Genomic DNA, 18,021 nt, shown 5'->3' with positions numbered 1-18,021 from the left:
TTTTAAGGCAAATACCTATTATATATATCCATCAGTTAAGTCTTTAAGAGAATAATATGAAGGGAATCACTGCCCTCCTAAATATTTCTTTGGCGTTTTCCTGTCTTTTGCTTAATTGCTGATTCTACATTGTTTTCTAAATAGAACAGCCCTATCTCCCTGTGTTGACTTAGTATCTAATTTGTGGAGACAGGATTGTCTTGCATAGTGGATTTTATGAACATTTAATTTCTCATATCAAATAATTTAGCATTTTGTTAGCATGCTGATGAAAAAAATGCATCAGTAACTGGTTTTGTTTGGTTTAAGTTTTGTTTTGGCTTGGTTCTTTTAAGTGTAAGTGTTGTTGCTAGTCTGACGGACTCAGATTCTCCCACTTACCCCCAAACCCTCTATCCCTATTAAGCTAATTAAGCATCCCTTGTAATAGATGGCTGGTGGTGCTCTARTATGTGTGTACAGACTCTTGGCCTGTTTACTCAGTCGAGGTAATTGATACCATGCCTGAAGTCTTATTTGGGCCTTTTGCCCAAGAGTTTTAGCATCATGTCTTCAAAATAAAACTGCATGWTTTCCACGTGTTAATCTAGTGCTCYTTTCACCCTGTGAACCACCTGCCTCTTTTCAGTATGGCCTTAATTCATCCCGGTTCCCAGAAGGAAACTTGCTCCTTGTGCTTTTGCTTTCCTCTTCGAGGGATTCCCTCCAGCTCTGCCATCAGCTGCATGCCTGGCATAATGCTTGTCGTGACCTGATGTCTCAGCTGGAAGGGAGCACATCAGTCACTGGCCAGGTTGGAGCCAGCCTCTAAAGATTGACTCACTGCTGCCATATGACACCGCACGGTTTGGCAAATAACCAGAGCAATTTTTCTTGTCATGTGCRCATGTAGGCGGCCTTGAATAAGGGGAAGTAGAAATACAAATTTCTGCACARCGCCTCTGTTATGGACTGGATATATGCATTGTTCATGCCATAGTCATTCATCTGAAATCTTGTGGATGTTGAGATTGAAATTATGAAGACTTAGTTTTTTCTTGAAGTTTTAAATAAATAAAACTAATAAATCTGAAGGGATTTCTTTCTTTCTGTAAAGCAGACAAAATGTGTTGATGTCTGGCTTTGTCCTTTAGATCTGTGTACTCCTGCTGTACCTGGTAAAGACTATCACAGATCAGCTGCTGAATGATTAGAAGAGAACCTGTGCCTGTATCTCATGCAATTCACTTTAGAATTTGGCTTTTTAGCTTGGTATTTTCATCATTATTAGCTGTTAAACTGTGATTTGGGACCTTTTTGTGTTCTGATGGAATTGCTGACATGGGTTTGTTATGGAAGAGGAGCCTATGGCAATACCATTCCCAAGTCTTTTTTTACTCTGCTGTTTTAGAGAGCACTTACAGGCTGGATAAAAATGGTTATARAAAGAAACTATTTTTAAGTAGGACTTTTTGTCTTAGTCTATTGTAGTAAATTTAGCCTTTCAAAAAAGTTGTCAAATTGAAATAAAATAGCTTTAATAATAAATTGTGTGAGTATATATTGCTTAAATGTTTTTTGCTGAGGTTTTAAAAATGCCTTAGATCATTCAAATGAGTGAAATTTTTGGTAAATGGCTGGGTTCAGTTTGCTGAAGGGACAGACCAGTTTGCAACAGATTTTCTTCAGTAGGYATAGAGGGAAAATTGTGTTTATTTCAGTATAGTTTGTCAGGTTTTTTTTCAAGGAGAAACTGAAAAGGATTGTTTTCTTCTTACAAAACATAAAAAAAAGGAAATTTGATGTTGAGATCAGCTATTTCTGATCTGCTGTAGTGATGTAGCATCAGTTCMCAAGCTAAAGGTAATTCTTCCTTTTATTTAAAAAGAAATTAATTTTCAATGCAAAACATTTACTGTGCAACTTTATTAGTAACATTCTCTAAATCTTGTAAACCTTGGATTCCTGTGAATGGAATTCTAGTTTCCCTTGAAAGTAACTTTATACTGTTGTGAATTTGGAAGATAATCTTGAAATGTAATCCTTTAAAATACTGCTTTTGGGGGGGGGGGATTTTTTTATTATCCCCAGCAATGCTAGTCACATTAGATTTTGGACTGTTGTCAGCATTGTTCAAGGCTGGGTTTTAAAACATTTCAGAGTACCCTGTGTACTTTCAGTGTTATGTATGCAGGTATTGTGTGTCAGTGGGGCATATRTGGCAGGTTGGAGAACATCTGTTCCAGAAGATAGGACCATTTTATCATTCTTTTATTGAATATAGACTGGAAATGGACAGAAATATTTTGAAGCAAGATAAAAGTAGACTGGAAAATATCAGATGAGCTACATTCAGGAGTGATGGGATTGTGCCACAGACTGGAGCCGGGAATGTTAATTTTTGCCCTATTTCAATGCTGTCTCTCCTTTCAGTATTAGGAAGGGTGCTCCAGCTCTCTCCCATGGGGGAAGTTCCATGGTGCAGCTCAGCTGAGCTAACATCTTTCTGTTTCTGAAAGGTCTTGCTGCACCTAAGTCTTGTGCCTGCTCCTTTGCTGCAGTTCCAACACTCATCTAACCAGTCAGCAATTTAATCCAAGTCCCTAAGGCCGTGGAATATTTCTCACTTTTTAAAAWGTTTATTTTCTGGTGTTTTAAGAAACTGAGTCCACCCAAGGGATGTGASACAGGCATCTGGCAGTGAAAGGGGGATGAGGGCCAGCTGGGTCTAGGAAGGGAAATTGGAGTGGGTCACTGAGGTGGCAGAGATTAAGAAGCATTTCTATGGCATAGRCTGCTCTGAACTATTTGCTTGTCATGCAGGTCTTTAGGAAGGAATTGTACTTACCTATCTGGCAGGGTTGCTAAAAACACTCTGTAGTGATCAGGCATCATTGGGTGTGAGAGGTTTTATAGAAGCAATCCTGCCTTACTGTATATAGAATGTACTACTACTTTTGCCRTAAAACTTTATTTTTCAAGACACAAGATGTCATAAAGCTGTTGGATTGCCACTGGTGACTCTGCCAGTCATGTGCCTGCTCTTCTGTTGAAGATGGATGAAGCTCTCTTAGTAGATTTGTGGTAAGAGTGGGGCTCTCTGAGTCATTGAAGGTTGCTATGAGAAACCCAGTAGTGTTTCCATAGGGCACAGCAATGTAATTATGGAAGCTTCATTTGAAAATTGGTGAGRTGTCAGTTCTTTGTAGCTCTGCTTCAGAGTAAGAAAAACAATCAATGTTGAACAGAGCGGGTGACCTGTGTGTATCCCAATTTTCTTTGCATCTGCATGTGGCCTTCCAGAAGATAGGCTTGGGTTTGCTTTTAGTCTGTTGGAGCTCTTGCTGATCTGGGTGCAGTTCTGAGAAGCAGCCATAAAGGACATTCCCTATCAACCCAGAGCAGTGGCTTTGTAGTTTGGCTTTTGGCTCTTGCAAGGAGARCAACCGATCCAAGAATCACAGAACACATTGCATGAGATAACGTTATTAAACAGTAAATGCCTTGCTATGCTCTTCTTAAAAATTTTGATAAAATGTTGAAGCATAGAGAGAGAAAAATTCTGCAGCATCTGTAAGGCTCCACATAAGAAACACTGTTTTATTGTAGAACATCCCAGCATATGTGCTCCCCATCCCAGTGGGAGACTTGACTGCCTGGCAGAAGATAGTCTGTAATCAGATCCCTGCAGCTCTGCATTGCTCTAGTGTGTCTGTTTAGAATCCAGCAGTGTCTTGCTTCATTTTATGGTTCCTATTGCTTTCTGTGAGATAGATTTCTTCATCTGAAATGAAAATTGGTAAACATGCAAGTGCAAAATAAAGCTTGTGAATTAGATTTATAAAAAGTTATGTTGCTGGTTTCAGTCAACTGAAATATCAATTTAACTGTTTTTTTGGATGTGAACTTCAGCTTATCAGGCTTTAATCAACATAACATAACTTCCCAGCCTTTTTTGCTAACATTGGTTACAAGACTTTAGAAAGTATTTAACTACAACTACCATCTGAAGCAAAATTGTATGGATGGGAAACTGTTTCATTGACATTTTGCTCTTAAGGGGGGGAAAATGTCCATGAAACTTGGTAATACTGTCTCCTACCTACTTATCCAATAGAAACTTARGAATCATTTGCAAGATAATTAAACAGACCAGATCAGCTTTGCAGATAATTTATGCCTAATGTCTTAGAATASCGAGGGTAGAATATTTCAACACACATGTATGGAAACAACAAAGAATTGTTAGATACTTCTTAAATCTAATGCTATATATTTTAATCACTCCTGAGATCCGGGAGAAGAAATTTTGGGTTTGTTAGCAGACCTCTTAAATGTCACGTTTGTGGGGGATTTTTTGTGGTTAAGTTGCTTAAGGACTTTGTGTGTAGTAGGGATTGACAGGAAAGAATTGAATATTTGTTTTATGGGTTATCCATCAATAAAATGTTGTTTATTCCAATTCTTAGTGATAGATTTTGGTAGTATTAGTGTGGAATTTGCACTGTGGGGAATAAAGATAAAATGGACATATTACAAATCTCTCAGGTGCATTAATTTGTAAAATTTTTTGTTCCTATATGGTAATTGTCTTTAGGGGTTTGCTTTTAGCAAGCTTACTGTGGAACATTTATCTATTCACTTCTATGTTAGTGTTATTTAATATGCTTGGAATGGTGTCTGCCATCTCCTTACTCTATCTTATGGCTTTGTGGTTTTATTAATGCACTGAATTCCTCATCCTGGGAACGTAATGAGTGGGTTATTAATTTTTCTCTCCTCCCAGATAATCCTAGCAACCTTTCCACATTCTATTTTGACCAGTGACACAAGCATTACACAGCCCCTTTTACAAGAGAAATATAGATGTGAGGAGAAATAGAAGCAGCAGTAAAACAACTCTGCTGTGGTGGTGCAGTGGTATAAACAAGGCAGTATATTTACATGAAATGTCTTGTTTTATGTCTTTTTAGAAAAAAAAATAGSCTGATTTCAGGCAAACATATAATCTGTGGATTATATATTACATATAACATTTTTGGGTTTTTTTTTTAAATATCTTGGATCATTTTAATCAAGCAGTCCAGTACAGAGTTGTTAGCTTGACAATCCAGTGAAATCAGCATCTGTTAGGTATTTTTTTTAGATTTTAGAATCTCTGAGTAACTAGATTTCCCCATATTTAATTTAGATATTTAATTCTTTTACTATCTAGGGATAGAATTTTTGTATTCTGATACTGTAATTTCTGTATGTTTGTCATCTTTGTTTCATGCTGTCATTCAGTAGAAGAGTAAGTGACAAGTAATACATAATTTTAGTTATTGGGGTAGAATTTTCTTAAAATATAATTTTAAAGTTACCTAATTTCAGAAGCCTTGTATGAAAATACTTTATGAAATACTGTATTTTAACCTTTTTCTCTAATGTTTGTGGTGTGCATCCATCTGCTACAGATCAAATGTAATGTCAGTTTCAAGCAGATGCTGAATTGTTGAATTCATTGCAATCTAGCTAATAGAGGTAACATCAAAGCATATAGTTTTCTCATAGTAACCTGTTATTATGTGGTTTGTGAATAATCCACAGTTAATGGAGACTGTATTAAGGTGTCAATGCAGCATTAGACACTGAGGTACTACACTGTCTTATGTTCCATGAATCTCAGAAGAAACTAGAATATACTGATCCTCTTAAGCTACTGAATTGAAATCCCGAAAAAGATGTTTTCATGTAATTTGTTTTAATAGACTTTGTAAGCTCAAGGGGATGACTGACACTGCAAGATTATCATGTTACCTTGCCAAGCTGCTTACCAAAAAAAGCAGCAGAATTTTCCTTGAACAGTTTGCAAGCAGGCTATTTAATACAGATGTTGAACCTTCAGTACAGATGTTAAGTTTTACAGAGGGAATGATCAGCATGGATTATATGTTGTTTCTTTTTGCTGCTTGTTCTGCTTTTTCACCCCTTCATAAAAATAGCTCTTAACATGGTAAATATGGGGCTTTCATACAGCTCTGGAGGCACTTTGTGGAATACTTAYTTAACTAAAAAAATATTGTACTAAAACAGGCTTAAGTCTAAATATTATAGTAGTCTTAGGCATAGAAGGAAAAAAGGAACTATGTAAGGTAACTATAACATTTTGCATCAAAATTATGTTATGAAATGACCTCAGGTTGCTTTTGTCGTATTACTACTTTTGTCTAGAAGAGGCAAAGTGTGTTTGAGCCAAGTGTGATTGCAGGACTCTGACCTAAATTTGTTAGATTTAGCAGAAGCTGTCTGCTAGATAGCACATGATCTACTGAATGCAATCATATTGCTTTAACAAATCCAAGTTTACAGAGTGGAGTACAAAATGTATGAAGCTGATATTCTTCAACCAAATCAATCCTTCCTCTGGCTATTTTGAAAATTTTACTGTCTTCCTTTGAAGATCCTGGTGTTCCTTGGGAAAGGTAGTAAGATGAAACTTGGCAATGAGAAAGAAGACAATCCAAATAAACAAAACCCCCCACAAGCATTCTTTCTCTCGTTTAGTCATGCATAACTTTAGCTTTAATTGTATGCGAATGCATTAGCACTGTGTGAGTGTTTATCTAAAAGATACAGATTTAACTGTGATAGTGAATCTTCCCTATTGATTCTTGTGTTTTGTAGATTCTGAATCTGAGCTTTAAAAAAAAAAAAACCTTTAAAGCATAGGTTAGGTAAAGATGCATTTGAAGAGGTATTGAGAGTTTTCCTTTGAGGAAGAGAAATAATTGGGTCCAAGTAGCTTGACAGTTACTGCATTTATATAACTTCCTGGGAAAAAAACCAACAGAATAAAAATAATTATAGCACTAGCTACCAAGTAATGAGAATATTACATTTTCTTTAAAAAACCCACACTAATTTACAACATTTGTTGACTTTCCTGGTGAAACCTGAATAGTTGTTCAATGGAAGAGCATTTTAATAATTTTGTAGAGATTATAGCTAGAAGCAACCACTATCTGATAGTTGTACAGAGGGCATTGAAGTGAAATGTACAGAATTCCTACTTAAAATAACTCATGTTGCTCCTTGAATATCCAGAGTTTTGGAAAATCTTTTTCTGTTCATTAATTTTCACCTGTGATCATTTAAACACATTTATTTTTCATGTTTAAGAAAACAGGAGACACAGTCATTGATAGCCATCCTCCTACCGAATACCTCTGTAACTGGCAAGTTTTAACTATTCTGGACTTCTTAACAGAAAGGTTGTAGGTTCCAGTCATGCACAAGGAATGATAGAGCTRTTGGTGACTACAGCATAATGCTGTTTCTTATACCCACTTAAAATTTTTGTATTTTAAAATATCTACCTAGGTATTTCATATGTCTTGTGGGASGTAGGCCAATATGAAGAGAGAAGTACCTACAAAGTAAAACTGCTTGGACACAAGACTGCTCTGTGAATTTACCTAGGTGCAGATCTGCCTTCCTGCCTTCAGCTCACCCACCAGCCTGGGGGATGCCTGTGTCTGACTTTCCTTACTTCTGTCTGGAGAGGTGGCCAGTCAACACTTGGCTAATTAATGCAGAGCAGATCAAAAATACCATTCACCTACCAGGACMCATGTATATGCAGCCGATCTTGTGCCTTCTGAGTCTTGTAGGTGAAACAAATCCTTTCAGGAGTCTTTGCTTTGCTCTGAGCTTTGCTCTAAAGCTCCTGACTTTTATAAAGGCTTCTTCAGTGATTCTTGATTATCAGGGTTACCTCTAAAGCAWCCACTCCTTGAGTTAGTCTGTTTCCATTATATTATATGCCTCCTTTAACCCAGGGGTCTTGATACATCCTTCCAGAACCATGAGGAAAAAATATGGAACTTGAAACAAAAGAGGAGAGATAGAGGAAGGAGATGAAGCTGTCCTTTCACTTTCCTTCTCTTTATTGCRAGGGCAGAGTATCCCTGCACTGCATTTGGACCTCTGAGCAATGGTTGTGAGGTGAATGCAGGTCCTCAAACACAGACTGAAATTTTGGTTACGGCACATTTGAGGGACGGCCGGAGTTAAGTTCTTCATTGCAGAGCCAAAGACTGAGAAACCCAAGTTTTTTAAAAAAAAAAACTCCTGTCTTTTTGTATTTTTAAATATCTATGTAGACACGTCTATTGTCCACCCCGCTGAAGGTCTCTCTCTGTGAGAAGTGCCTTGCTTCACAGCTCTGGCCAAGCAGCCTGGGGTGAGCCCAGGGCTGAGGGTGGGTAGCTCATAGCCACAGTCCATCTCTCACCTGTGGGGCAGCGTGCAGGCATCACCAGGAGCTCCCTCCCTGCTGCAATGTGCTGCACTCCTGCCATTTCTCAGCAATTATCAGGTTTCTGATTTAAATGTTGTGCTGTCTAACAGAAATAATTCTTGTTTATGAAGGTCTTCTGACTTTTAAAAACTGATTACTTCTGTTGTTCTCTCCCTTCATCTCCTCTTCCTTCTTTTTCATGTTATGCACTGCCATGCTGGAAACAAACAATATGTCTCATACGAAGGTGTWTTGGGATTTTTGAGGAGAATATCGAAAGTTCAGTGTATGTTCATAGGMAAGTATTAAAGAGCCTGTGGGCAGATATTGGAGATAATTAGGAAGTAGCTGGAACTGCTGCAGACTCGAGGGATGTTTGCAGGCTGCAGAATGTTCCTACGGGAAAGAAATTGCTCTGTAATTACAGGCAAGGTCAGTGCAGTCAGTTCAATGCAAAAGTGATGGTGAGAGCTGAGGCTCCCTCATGAAGGTCTTTGAATGCTTTCTGTGAGACACAATTGTTGCCACTTTTTCAGGAAGTTACCTGGTGAAATATACATTGTCTAGGGGTTCTCTGTGCTGTGAGGCTTTCAGTCTTGAGAAAGAAGTTTGACACTTCTAAGTGTAAGGAATTTCTTGGTCACACTTCACATTTCTTTGAATCTCTAAAGCTTTTGGATATGTTTCTCCATGGTGTGAATCTCTAACTTTTTAAAAGKCTAGTATGTGTTATTTGTGCTGTTTTATTTTCTGAAATAAGTCTTTCAGCATTTTTCTGAAGTATTTCAGCTCGCCTCAGTTTATTTGAAAATGAGATATATTTTCATGGCTGATGGGTAGCTTTCTCTCCCGCACATCCAAGCCATCTTAAATTCATCCTCAGGAGARAAACTTTGCTTCCCTCTCTTCTAAGGGTAAACCCCTGAGTTCAGAAATATTCTGTGCCCAAACTTCGTTATGAATAGCCTTCAGATGGCAATACTRGTTGCAAATATTGCTGCCTTTTGTATCTCACTTGTCTTGTACCTTTTCCTTGCCAGTGCAGCTGAATGTGGGACAGCCCTGGGACTGTGTCAGGGATTGATTCAACTTAAAAGAGCAAAAACTTTTGGGTACAGTTCAAACTGGTCGAAATTTATTGCCACAATTCCCAACCCATTTGTGCATGGTAAGTTCACTAAGGGAAATTCTCTTAAAATCTTAAATTTTCAGTAAGGTCAACTTCTTGTACTGCACAATTGAAGAGTGCTGGTGCTTTGTCTTAGGAGAGGCTGAAGGGATATGGTTTGTCACAAAGAAACTTGAGAGTGTGGCTGAATCTGGTTAACCAGATGTATATTGGTCAAGTTATGAATCTTAATTTCTAATTTTTTTTTTCTTTCATGGATCATTTCTCTGGTATTCATACTGTAGCGCCTTGAAGGGTCATTGTGGCTTAAGTGAGTGGCATAGTGTGCCATGCTGGGGGTTGAGAAAGGTGATTAGAGTGGTGGGAGCAGAGATATCTTGTTTGTCTTKCAGCTGAATGCTTTGTATTGTGAAGTCTAACCTTCAGTTAATTTTCTGGTTTGCTTGCCTACCATACAAGCATGACAGATCTATCATTGTTTGACTCATAAGTTTCCCATGAGTGTGTTTGACCAGTAACTGATTGAAGGAACTTGCATCAGTTCTTTCACAAATGGATGTAKTACATATTTAACAAAACCAGATAGTTGTTAAGGAAAATGTTTCAAAACCAAACAAAAACAAAAAGGTGAATATTCTCTCTTTCACGTTTTGGTAGTTTCACAGATCTCAAATACCCTTAGATTTGAGACTGAGTTGGTTCTGCAGTGCTTTTATCTTTTCTAACTTCTTTTATCTGTGAACAGCATAACTGTTTGCCTCACTACCTGCATAGGCAGGATTTTTAGCAATCTGCTATATTTCACATTTTTGGGCCTCCACCTTTTGGAGAATATGTATAAATTTGGCAACTCACAATTACTAGCTTCTGGCAGCTTTCTTAAAAACCCTAGATATTTTCTTGAAAAATATTTTCCTGATGGCACTTTAATATTTGTTCCTTCAGTATTCTTTCTAACTAWTTTTTAATTTAGCTCCCATTTAATCTGTTGGCATAGCACCAAGAGTTGAAAGTGTAATATATATATGTATATAATAGTTCTAGAAATAATACAAATATTTCTCTTATTTTTCACACAAGAGCTTTAAAAAAATGTATGCAACATAGATATATTGCCTAAGCCACTATTACAAGAACCCAGGAGGGTCATTCAGCTACTACTATTTTTTATTTTCACTTCTCTGAGAATGTAATTTGGGTAGGAGATGGTAGTGAGTTTGTCTGAGTATTGCACTGAAATAAGTTTTGTCAATATTCATAATGAATGAGGCTGAACAGCCTCTCATACAAGCTTCACTTCCCTCAATATGCCAAGAAATATATTTTCAGTCAGTTTTGTTTGCTTAATGATATATAGGTACATATAACATTACAGTGTCTGTATTAATGGGTTGTCAGTTATCAGTGTCAGATCATGTGCCTGGCATTATACCTTTCCTACATGTATGTTTTTGGGCAGCTATGCTGGAGTTGCAGATCTTTCTGCATCTCTGATTAACATGACTAACTCTCCCCAGGTTGTCTCCAAGTAGGGGAAGAGCTTCTAGAATTACATAAGGAAAAATATTGTGGAGAAAAAGCCATTAAGAACAAGCACAACAAAAATCAAGCATCTTCTAACTTCCTTTTCTTCTCTACTCTTCCTTCATATTTCTTGGGGTAGAGAGCATTTTTACAGCCACTAGTTAGCTTAGTGGTATTTATTTAGAATCATGTCCTCCAAATTAATTTTGTATTGCTCTGTAATATGTAAGGAAAGTGTTAACCTCAGTGAACATTGCCACAATGGAGGTGAATAAAGATAGTTAGGTGATATGAGTGAAAGAAAAGGAAAACCAGTACCTATTCAGGTCAAAGTTACATTTTTTCCCTATGGAATTGGCCTATTTTTAATGGAAAAAAAGTATATTTCCAAGCCAGTTAATATTTTCTTCAGGCTTTTTAGGGATTTAGTTAGTTTTGTTAAATAATTTTCTTTCCTTTTTTTTTGATAGAATCATTGAACAATTTTTCAAGTGAATTTATAAGTTGGACTAAATAAGCAACAAATMGTATAATTTTACCAGCATCTATCTCTATAGTAGCCTGTAATACAGTACCTCTATTACAGGATGTGCCAATTTTTGTAGTGTAGTGTTCAACAGTAATCTTGGAGATTGCTCCCACAGTCCCCATTTGATAGCTGCTGGGATCATCTGCCATCAGCTTATGCCAAACCAGTTGTGGCTGGCACTTTCAAAATACYTTGCAATCTTTGTGGACACTGGTGTACCTTTTTTTCCTTCTTAGACTCTAAAGGGAAGGAAAACTACACTTTCCTTTGACCTTGTGCAGGTTTGACAGGAAAGAAATCTGGTTAGGCTGAAAAATCCTGAAGTCTTTTCAAAGACACTTTATCTTATATTTCTTTCCTTAAGGTGTTTGGGCAGTCAGAATCTTTCAAAAGCAGGCTATGAGTCCTTATTTATTTTGTTTCTTTGCAGATAATAATTTAAAAATAGYGTGTACTCACTTAAATTTTCCTTCTCCCCTTTTATCCTCACCTTCAGATTCTCTGCTCTGGAGCATTGAAGAAAAGGGTTTTGAATAAACATAAAATACTGGAGAGCTTGCTGCACTGTTGGTACATTTGGCTGTGCATGACTTCCTTCTGTCAACAAAAGAGACACCTCAATGAAAGATGCATGAGAACAAACAAATATTTTTCTGGTTGTCCAGCTGTGGCTTAACACACTTTATATAAGTTAATGGAAACAGTTAGATGATAAAAATGATGAGTTAAATATTGACCCTACAATAGGAGARCTACTGTTTATAAGCTCATTTTAARAAATTTTCTGTCATGCAGGTGCTAGTCTTTCCTCTAGAAAATCAGTAATTTAGACACTCCCCTTCTGCCATCATTCCAGTTAGGATATTTTTAAGAGGMGAAGCCTTTAGTCTGTCTAATCTTRAAAGTGATGGTAAATGGTGAGAGAAGGTCATTGACCAAAATGCAGATGAGTCCTTTTGTCAAGCTTGTTAATCTTATATGCAGTGAATATGGAGACAAATTGTGCACAGATTTTATGCAAAACCACTGCACCTATATCTGTATTTTAAAATCCACTTGTAAACTTGCAGTCCTTGTACAGTTCAARCAATTCTGTTTAGTGCTCACCTCATTCTGCTCTGATATTTCAGAGACTGTTTTCTCAGTAAACTGGTTTTTTTTGTTTGTTTTTTTGCAGGATTAGTAAAGGCTTGCATCATAATACACATGCTACTAATATAAAATGTCAACTCTTGAATGCAGATATCTGTTAGGAAGATTACAGTAGGTATGGAAAGAATGGCACTGGCCTTTCAGAGGATCAAGTTCATGGGATAGACACAGTGCATTTACAAACCCTTGTACTCTGAAGTTTTTCTGTGTTTTCCTTTGTATGAACTTTCTTTGCACTGCAATGGAGAAGCACCAGAAATTTGGAAAGGTGACATTTCTCATATTGTCATCTTGCTATGATGAAAAAGAAATTATTAACAGCCATTATTTTTAAAACATCGGTGAATTKTAGTGATGAAGAGGTCTGGCAGTGACTCACCAAATCTCTTGGACAGTGTTTCTGATAAGTCAGCCAATTGTGTAGTATTGCAAACTACTTTACAGCTTTGCCTTTATACCTATACCTATTTGTTTTCTTATCTCTTTTCTTTTTAAAAAAAAATCTTGCTGTTGTCTATGCTAGAATGAAATGAGTGATTAATTACARGAAACATGAGGTTAGTATAGTGCTTTATGTAATAAAGACAAGACCCTTTTTACAGCTCTGATGAGTGTTATGAATGCAGCTCTGAATTTAAATGAACTCTCTTTAGCAGTAACGGTACAGATATGTGTGCACTTCGGATACAACTTCGGGAATATCCTGGATAGCCTTTTGCTTGGTCTCTTGTGCTTTATTTACACTCTTCTGTATAAAACTGACTTTGGGGAATTCTTCTTCCTTTTTTCAAATGGAGATTTAAGCAGGATTTGAATAGTTTTTAAATTCATCTGTATTGATTCAGACTTTTAAGCTTTAATTTTGAAGTACCTTAGATCTCTTTAAAGCCGTAGTTTAAGCCCTGGAGAAATCTTCCCAGTCTCTTTGAGACAGATAAGTTCAGTGCTGTACTTTCATGGTTTGGAGCATCTTTTCTATGAGGAAAATCTGAGAGCTGAGACTCTTCAGCCTGGAGAAGAAAAAGCTCAAGGAGGTATTTTTGATGTGTACACTTGATGGAAGGGAATTAAATGAGAGAGACAGGCTCTTAATGGTGGTGTCCAGTGACAGAACCAGAGGCAACAAGCAGAACTGAAACATGGATGGTTCCCTTTGAACATCAGGAAACACTTTACAGTGAGGATGACTGGACACTGGCACAGGTTGCCAGAGTGCCCAGAGAATTCATAGGGTTATCATCCTTGGAGATACTCAGAAGCCACTTGGGTACAGTCTGGGACAACTGACTCTGGGTGATATTGCTTGAGCACAGTGATGGGCACACATAATGTCCAGAGCTCCCTTTCAACTTGGCCATTTTGTGATTCTGTTTGTGTGCCTCAGGGTCTAACCCCGTGCCTGCTGTATCACTGACATCTCTCTTCCATATTCTCACTCCAAAGTTGTAAAATCTTGAAAAGTTTGCCCCATTGTGAAATCTTGAAGAGTTTGCCCCAGAGACTGTGACCAGGAGAAAGCTGGCCTTTTTTTTTTTTTCCTCCCCCTGTGATGTATCCCTCCCGGATACATTTCATTAGGTATCCAGCTCCAGTGTGAAAAGTTTTGGGAATTTTGAAAGTGAGAAAGAAAAATTTGAAGTTCGTCTTTGTGTGTGTATCAGATACAAATATATCAAATGTGTGTATGTCTGAAGAATGTTTATAYATAATACAGAAAAAGTTTATGGACTCCCATAAACTACTTTATACGAGTCCAGTATAAAATAGTTAATCACAATGCTTTGATTACTGTAACAGTAGTACTTGTATCTGTAAGTTGTGACTTACTTTGTTCAATGTTTTCCTTTTGTGTTTGTGTGTGCTTTGTCTTGCAGAGTTGGAAGAATCCAGGGATTTCAAGTTTTGAGTTGTGGACATCTTAGAGGATTACCACACCTAAACTGAGAAGGCAGATGCAGATTGGTGTGTGCACTGCATGTACATGAAAACGCACATGTTTTTGTCATCACATGGACTTGYTGCAGCATATTCCTGAGAGCTTTGCAATTGATGAAAATTAATTTGAGAACCAGATGGAGCACCTTCGCAGCACTGGAACCAGTAATCCATGGAAAGACACCTGCCAGTAATGTTCAACTTTCCACATGGTCTTCACAGGTAAAAAAAGTTTGCAAGAAGAGAAAGAAAAAACACTCTCTGCGCAGAAATAGCCTAATAAATACCTCCACGATCTAAATCGATAGCTGTGAGGGAAACAGAAGAATCAAGAGGCCAGAGGAAACTGATTTTGTTCTAGCAGAGGAATAATGTATGGTCTTCGGCAYTTTTTGCTTTGGGCTCAGTAGATTGTGGATGGACTAATAAATCGTGACCTTCTGCTGAGTGATGATGACTGGAAGTAAATAAGTTGAGGAACTATGGGACAAGTCTGGGCATTGAACTGAACAAACCTCGCCATCCTTCTTGAGTTAACCAGGTCATCAAACTTGCATATTCTTTTTCCCTCTCCTTTTTCCTCTTTTCACTTAGTGTGGTATAAATACTRAATAATTGAGCTCATAAATGTTATTCAAATAAAACGATTGGAATACTTCATATGTTTCCTTCTTGTACAGCTGCAAATGTTGTGTCTGGAACTATGAATCTGTGCTGTAGACAAGCATCAAGAAGGAAAGATCCGATCAAACAAGCAAGGAAAATATCTAGAGAAATAGTGAACCCAGGAAGTCAGATTTTTAATGCTGCTTCTCTTTCTTTTTTAGATGATTCTATTTCTTCCTTCCTTGAATTTTAGAAGATTTTGAAAGAGTGCTTACTTGATGTGCTTTAATTCTGGCATTTGTTTTTTATGGTAGAATGAAAAGCCTGTGATTCCTTGTAGCAGAAAAAAAAGGGAAAAGTAAAGGAAAAACAGCTTGACATTTTAGCCTGTTTCACAGGAGAGAGAACTTCATGGTTCACCTGAGGCAAACTTATCTACTTTGAAAGCTAAAAGCTTTAGAGAATTTTTGATTCTGCTATAAATGAAGAGGGGGTTCTTTTTCATTCGTGTGTGGCAGCAAAAAGTGGGAAAGCAGGCAAGATAGCGTGATAAACAGTTCAGGCTGTGTTGGGTCTCTGGTGGAAAAAAAGTGCTGCAATGAAAATTGGATTGGCTTTGGATTGCAAAAACTTTTGAGTCCAACGAGCGGTTCAGTACCAAGAGGGATTTCCCAACTGGCCTGGCACACCAGTGCCTGCACGAGTTCGGGTCTGTTGTTTCACACGGTTTGTGTGCCTTTTTTTCCCTTTATGCAATCTCTTTCAGCTTTAGCAGCAGAAATACATCAGATGGAAAAGATATGCCAGAGGGCAGCTTGGAAAAGAGGAATGTCATATATATACATATATATGTATTTGCGTGTGTTTAAATTTCTGCAACTGAACTTTTGAAGAAAATCTGACTGGAGGAAATTTAAAAAGCCTTAAGTTACTTGAAACCTACATATTTGCAACTCTTTGTCTCTGGAATTGCATTTCGCTAAACTGGAATCTCAGGCTGTATAAAGATTATATCAAGTTGAGCAAAAAGATGACTTAACCATTTCTTGAGCGCCTCTTAYGAAGTAGCTGTTTCTCCAAAGGATAAGTGCACCCCCACTCTACAGACTCAAAAAAAAATGAACCTGAATTTTTTTTTTAAGTGTTACTTTTTCTTAGCCAACTGCCATCATCTTTTATAGAGGAATTTTTCACTATGCATTTGGTGGATATTTATAAACACTGACCCCATCCTCCTCCCTTTCAATGATCTATCCCAGGTCAGTCTTATCAATAAAAAAAAAATTAATTTAAATTTTGTGCACTAGACATATTACTTTCTTATGTCAAAAAATAAAATATTTAAAAAGCATGTATGCAGCAGTGGAACATGGGCCTGTTCTTTGCAGCGATTCCAACATCCTCTGCCTCTCCTGGAAAGGGAGAGTCCCCAAAAGTGAGAAGGAGAAACCAGTGTGCAGGAGGCGGTACTATGAGGAAGGCTGGTTGGCGACAGGCAATGGCAGAGGAGTTGTAGGCGTCACTTTTACTTCCAGCCATTGCAGGAGGGACCGCAACACCCCTCAGAGAATCAACTTCAATTTGAGGGGCCACAACAGTGAGGTAAGCAAAATGTGTGTTACACTTTAAAGAGATTAATAACTGTATTTTCTCTTATTTTTTTAAAGTATATCTGCTTGAAATTTGACAGAGTGGTGAAGGAAGCTCAAGACTAATCAAGTTGATTTGGGTCAATTGGAGTTTTTCTGGTAAATTCARGCTTATAAGGCTGATGGTGGGAAGTTCTGTGGTTTTTTTTAGGCCTGTTTTCTCCTTCATTCCCCAGAGCCTGCCAGTTTCCAGGCAAATGCAATAGATGGATGTTAATGAGAGTTAAAAGTTGTAATAATTGACTGCTTTTACAGTGTTAAAGTCTGGAAGACTAATGGAAAGGCAGGGGAATGGGAGAAAAGCTTGGGTGAAGTCTGCCAGATTTTTAGAAGCTGCAAACTGGAACTGCCTGTGACAGGAGATAGTTGTCGTATCTGGAAGAACTTCTAATTTTGTTACAAWAAAGGCCAAGTGTGACTTCTCAGCATCTCTCTGAGATGCCCTGCAGTAAAATGCTATAAATTGTCCTCAGYACAATGATACAAAACCTTTTCCATTCGTGTTTTCCAAAAGGCAAAAATGTGTTGGCATAAACTGATATCTCAGGTGTGCTTTATTATCTACCTGGCACCCATCTCTTATGATGCTTCAYGGAAAGTGCAGGTGGTACTGAATAGCATACAGAGTGTCCTGGGCGATGGCAAGGACTTGGTTTCTGCTTTTTAATTAGGATGTGCTCTTTGAAAAGAATCTATCCAAATCAAAGATTTGCCATTAGGTTGGTGGGTGGAATGAATGTTTTATGTACTAAAATGATAACCAAAGATACAATGTGTTTTTCTAGTCTTTTGTGTTACTTTTTGGGTGGACCTCTAATATATGTTGCCCTTTTGGCACAAGCTGCACCAAAGATTCAGAAATAGGTAGTTTTTGGTTCTTGTACAATGTTGATAACAATCCTTTTTTTAAGGAATGATGGGAGCATCCAATAAATACTTAGTCTGAAATAATTRCTTCCACATGCTTTGTGTGTAAGGTGTGTGGGTGTATGGTAAATCATACAGACTTCCATATGTATAGATGAGAGAGAGATTGGTATACAGGTTTTTATCAGGTTCATTCAAAAAAATTAGAGCTGTGTTTTCCCAAAGGGAAGAATGATGTTTGAATCCAGCACTGTAGTTTGAGTGACAGCTAGTTGTTGGTTTAATTTTCAATTACAAATTGTGTTTTATTTTTTAAGTGTATGATGCAATAATCACTTATTTTTTCTCCATATTTTGTTATCTAACTTTT

At 37.4% G+C, this 18,021-nt stretch overlaps 1 protein-coding gene across 1 annotated transcript in view; it reads left to right on the top strand.

The window, feature by feature from the left end:
• TULP4 (TUB like protein 4) overlaps positions 1-18,021 on the top strand; it is a 143,765-nt gene that overhangs the window by 10,046 nt on the left and 115,698 nt on the right. The window contains 1 exon segment of the mRNA XM_057364849.1: positions 14,469-16,737. Coding sequence (XP_057220832.1) covers positions 16,486-16,737 — 252 coding nt within the window. The 5' untranslated portion in view covers positions 14,469-16,485.

The sequence above is a fragment of the Malurus melanocephalus genome, unplaced genomic scaffold (genome assembly GCF_030028575.1).
Source record: "Malurus melanocephalus ecotype Western Australia unplaced genomic scaffold, MMel_1.1 scaffold_43, whole genome shotgun sequence".
NCBI classification, from domain to species: Eukaryota; Metazoa; Chordata; class Aves; order Passeriformes; family Maluridae; genus Malurus; species Malurus melanocephalus.
This window is presented reverse-complemented; position numbering and strand designations above follow the sequence as displayed.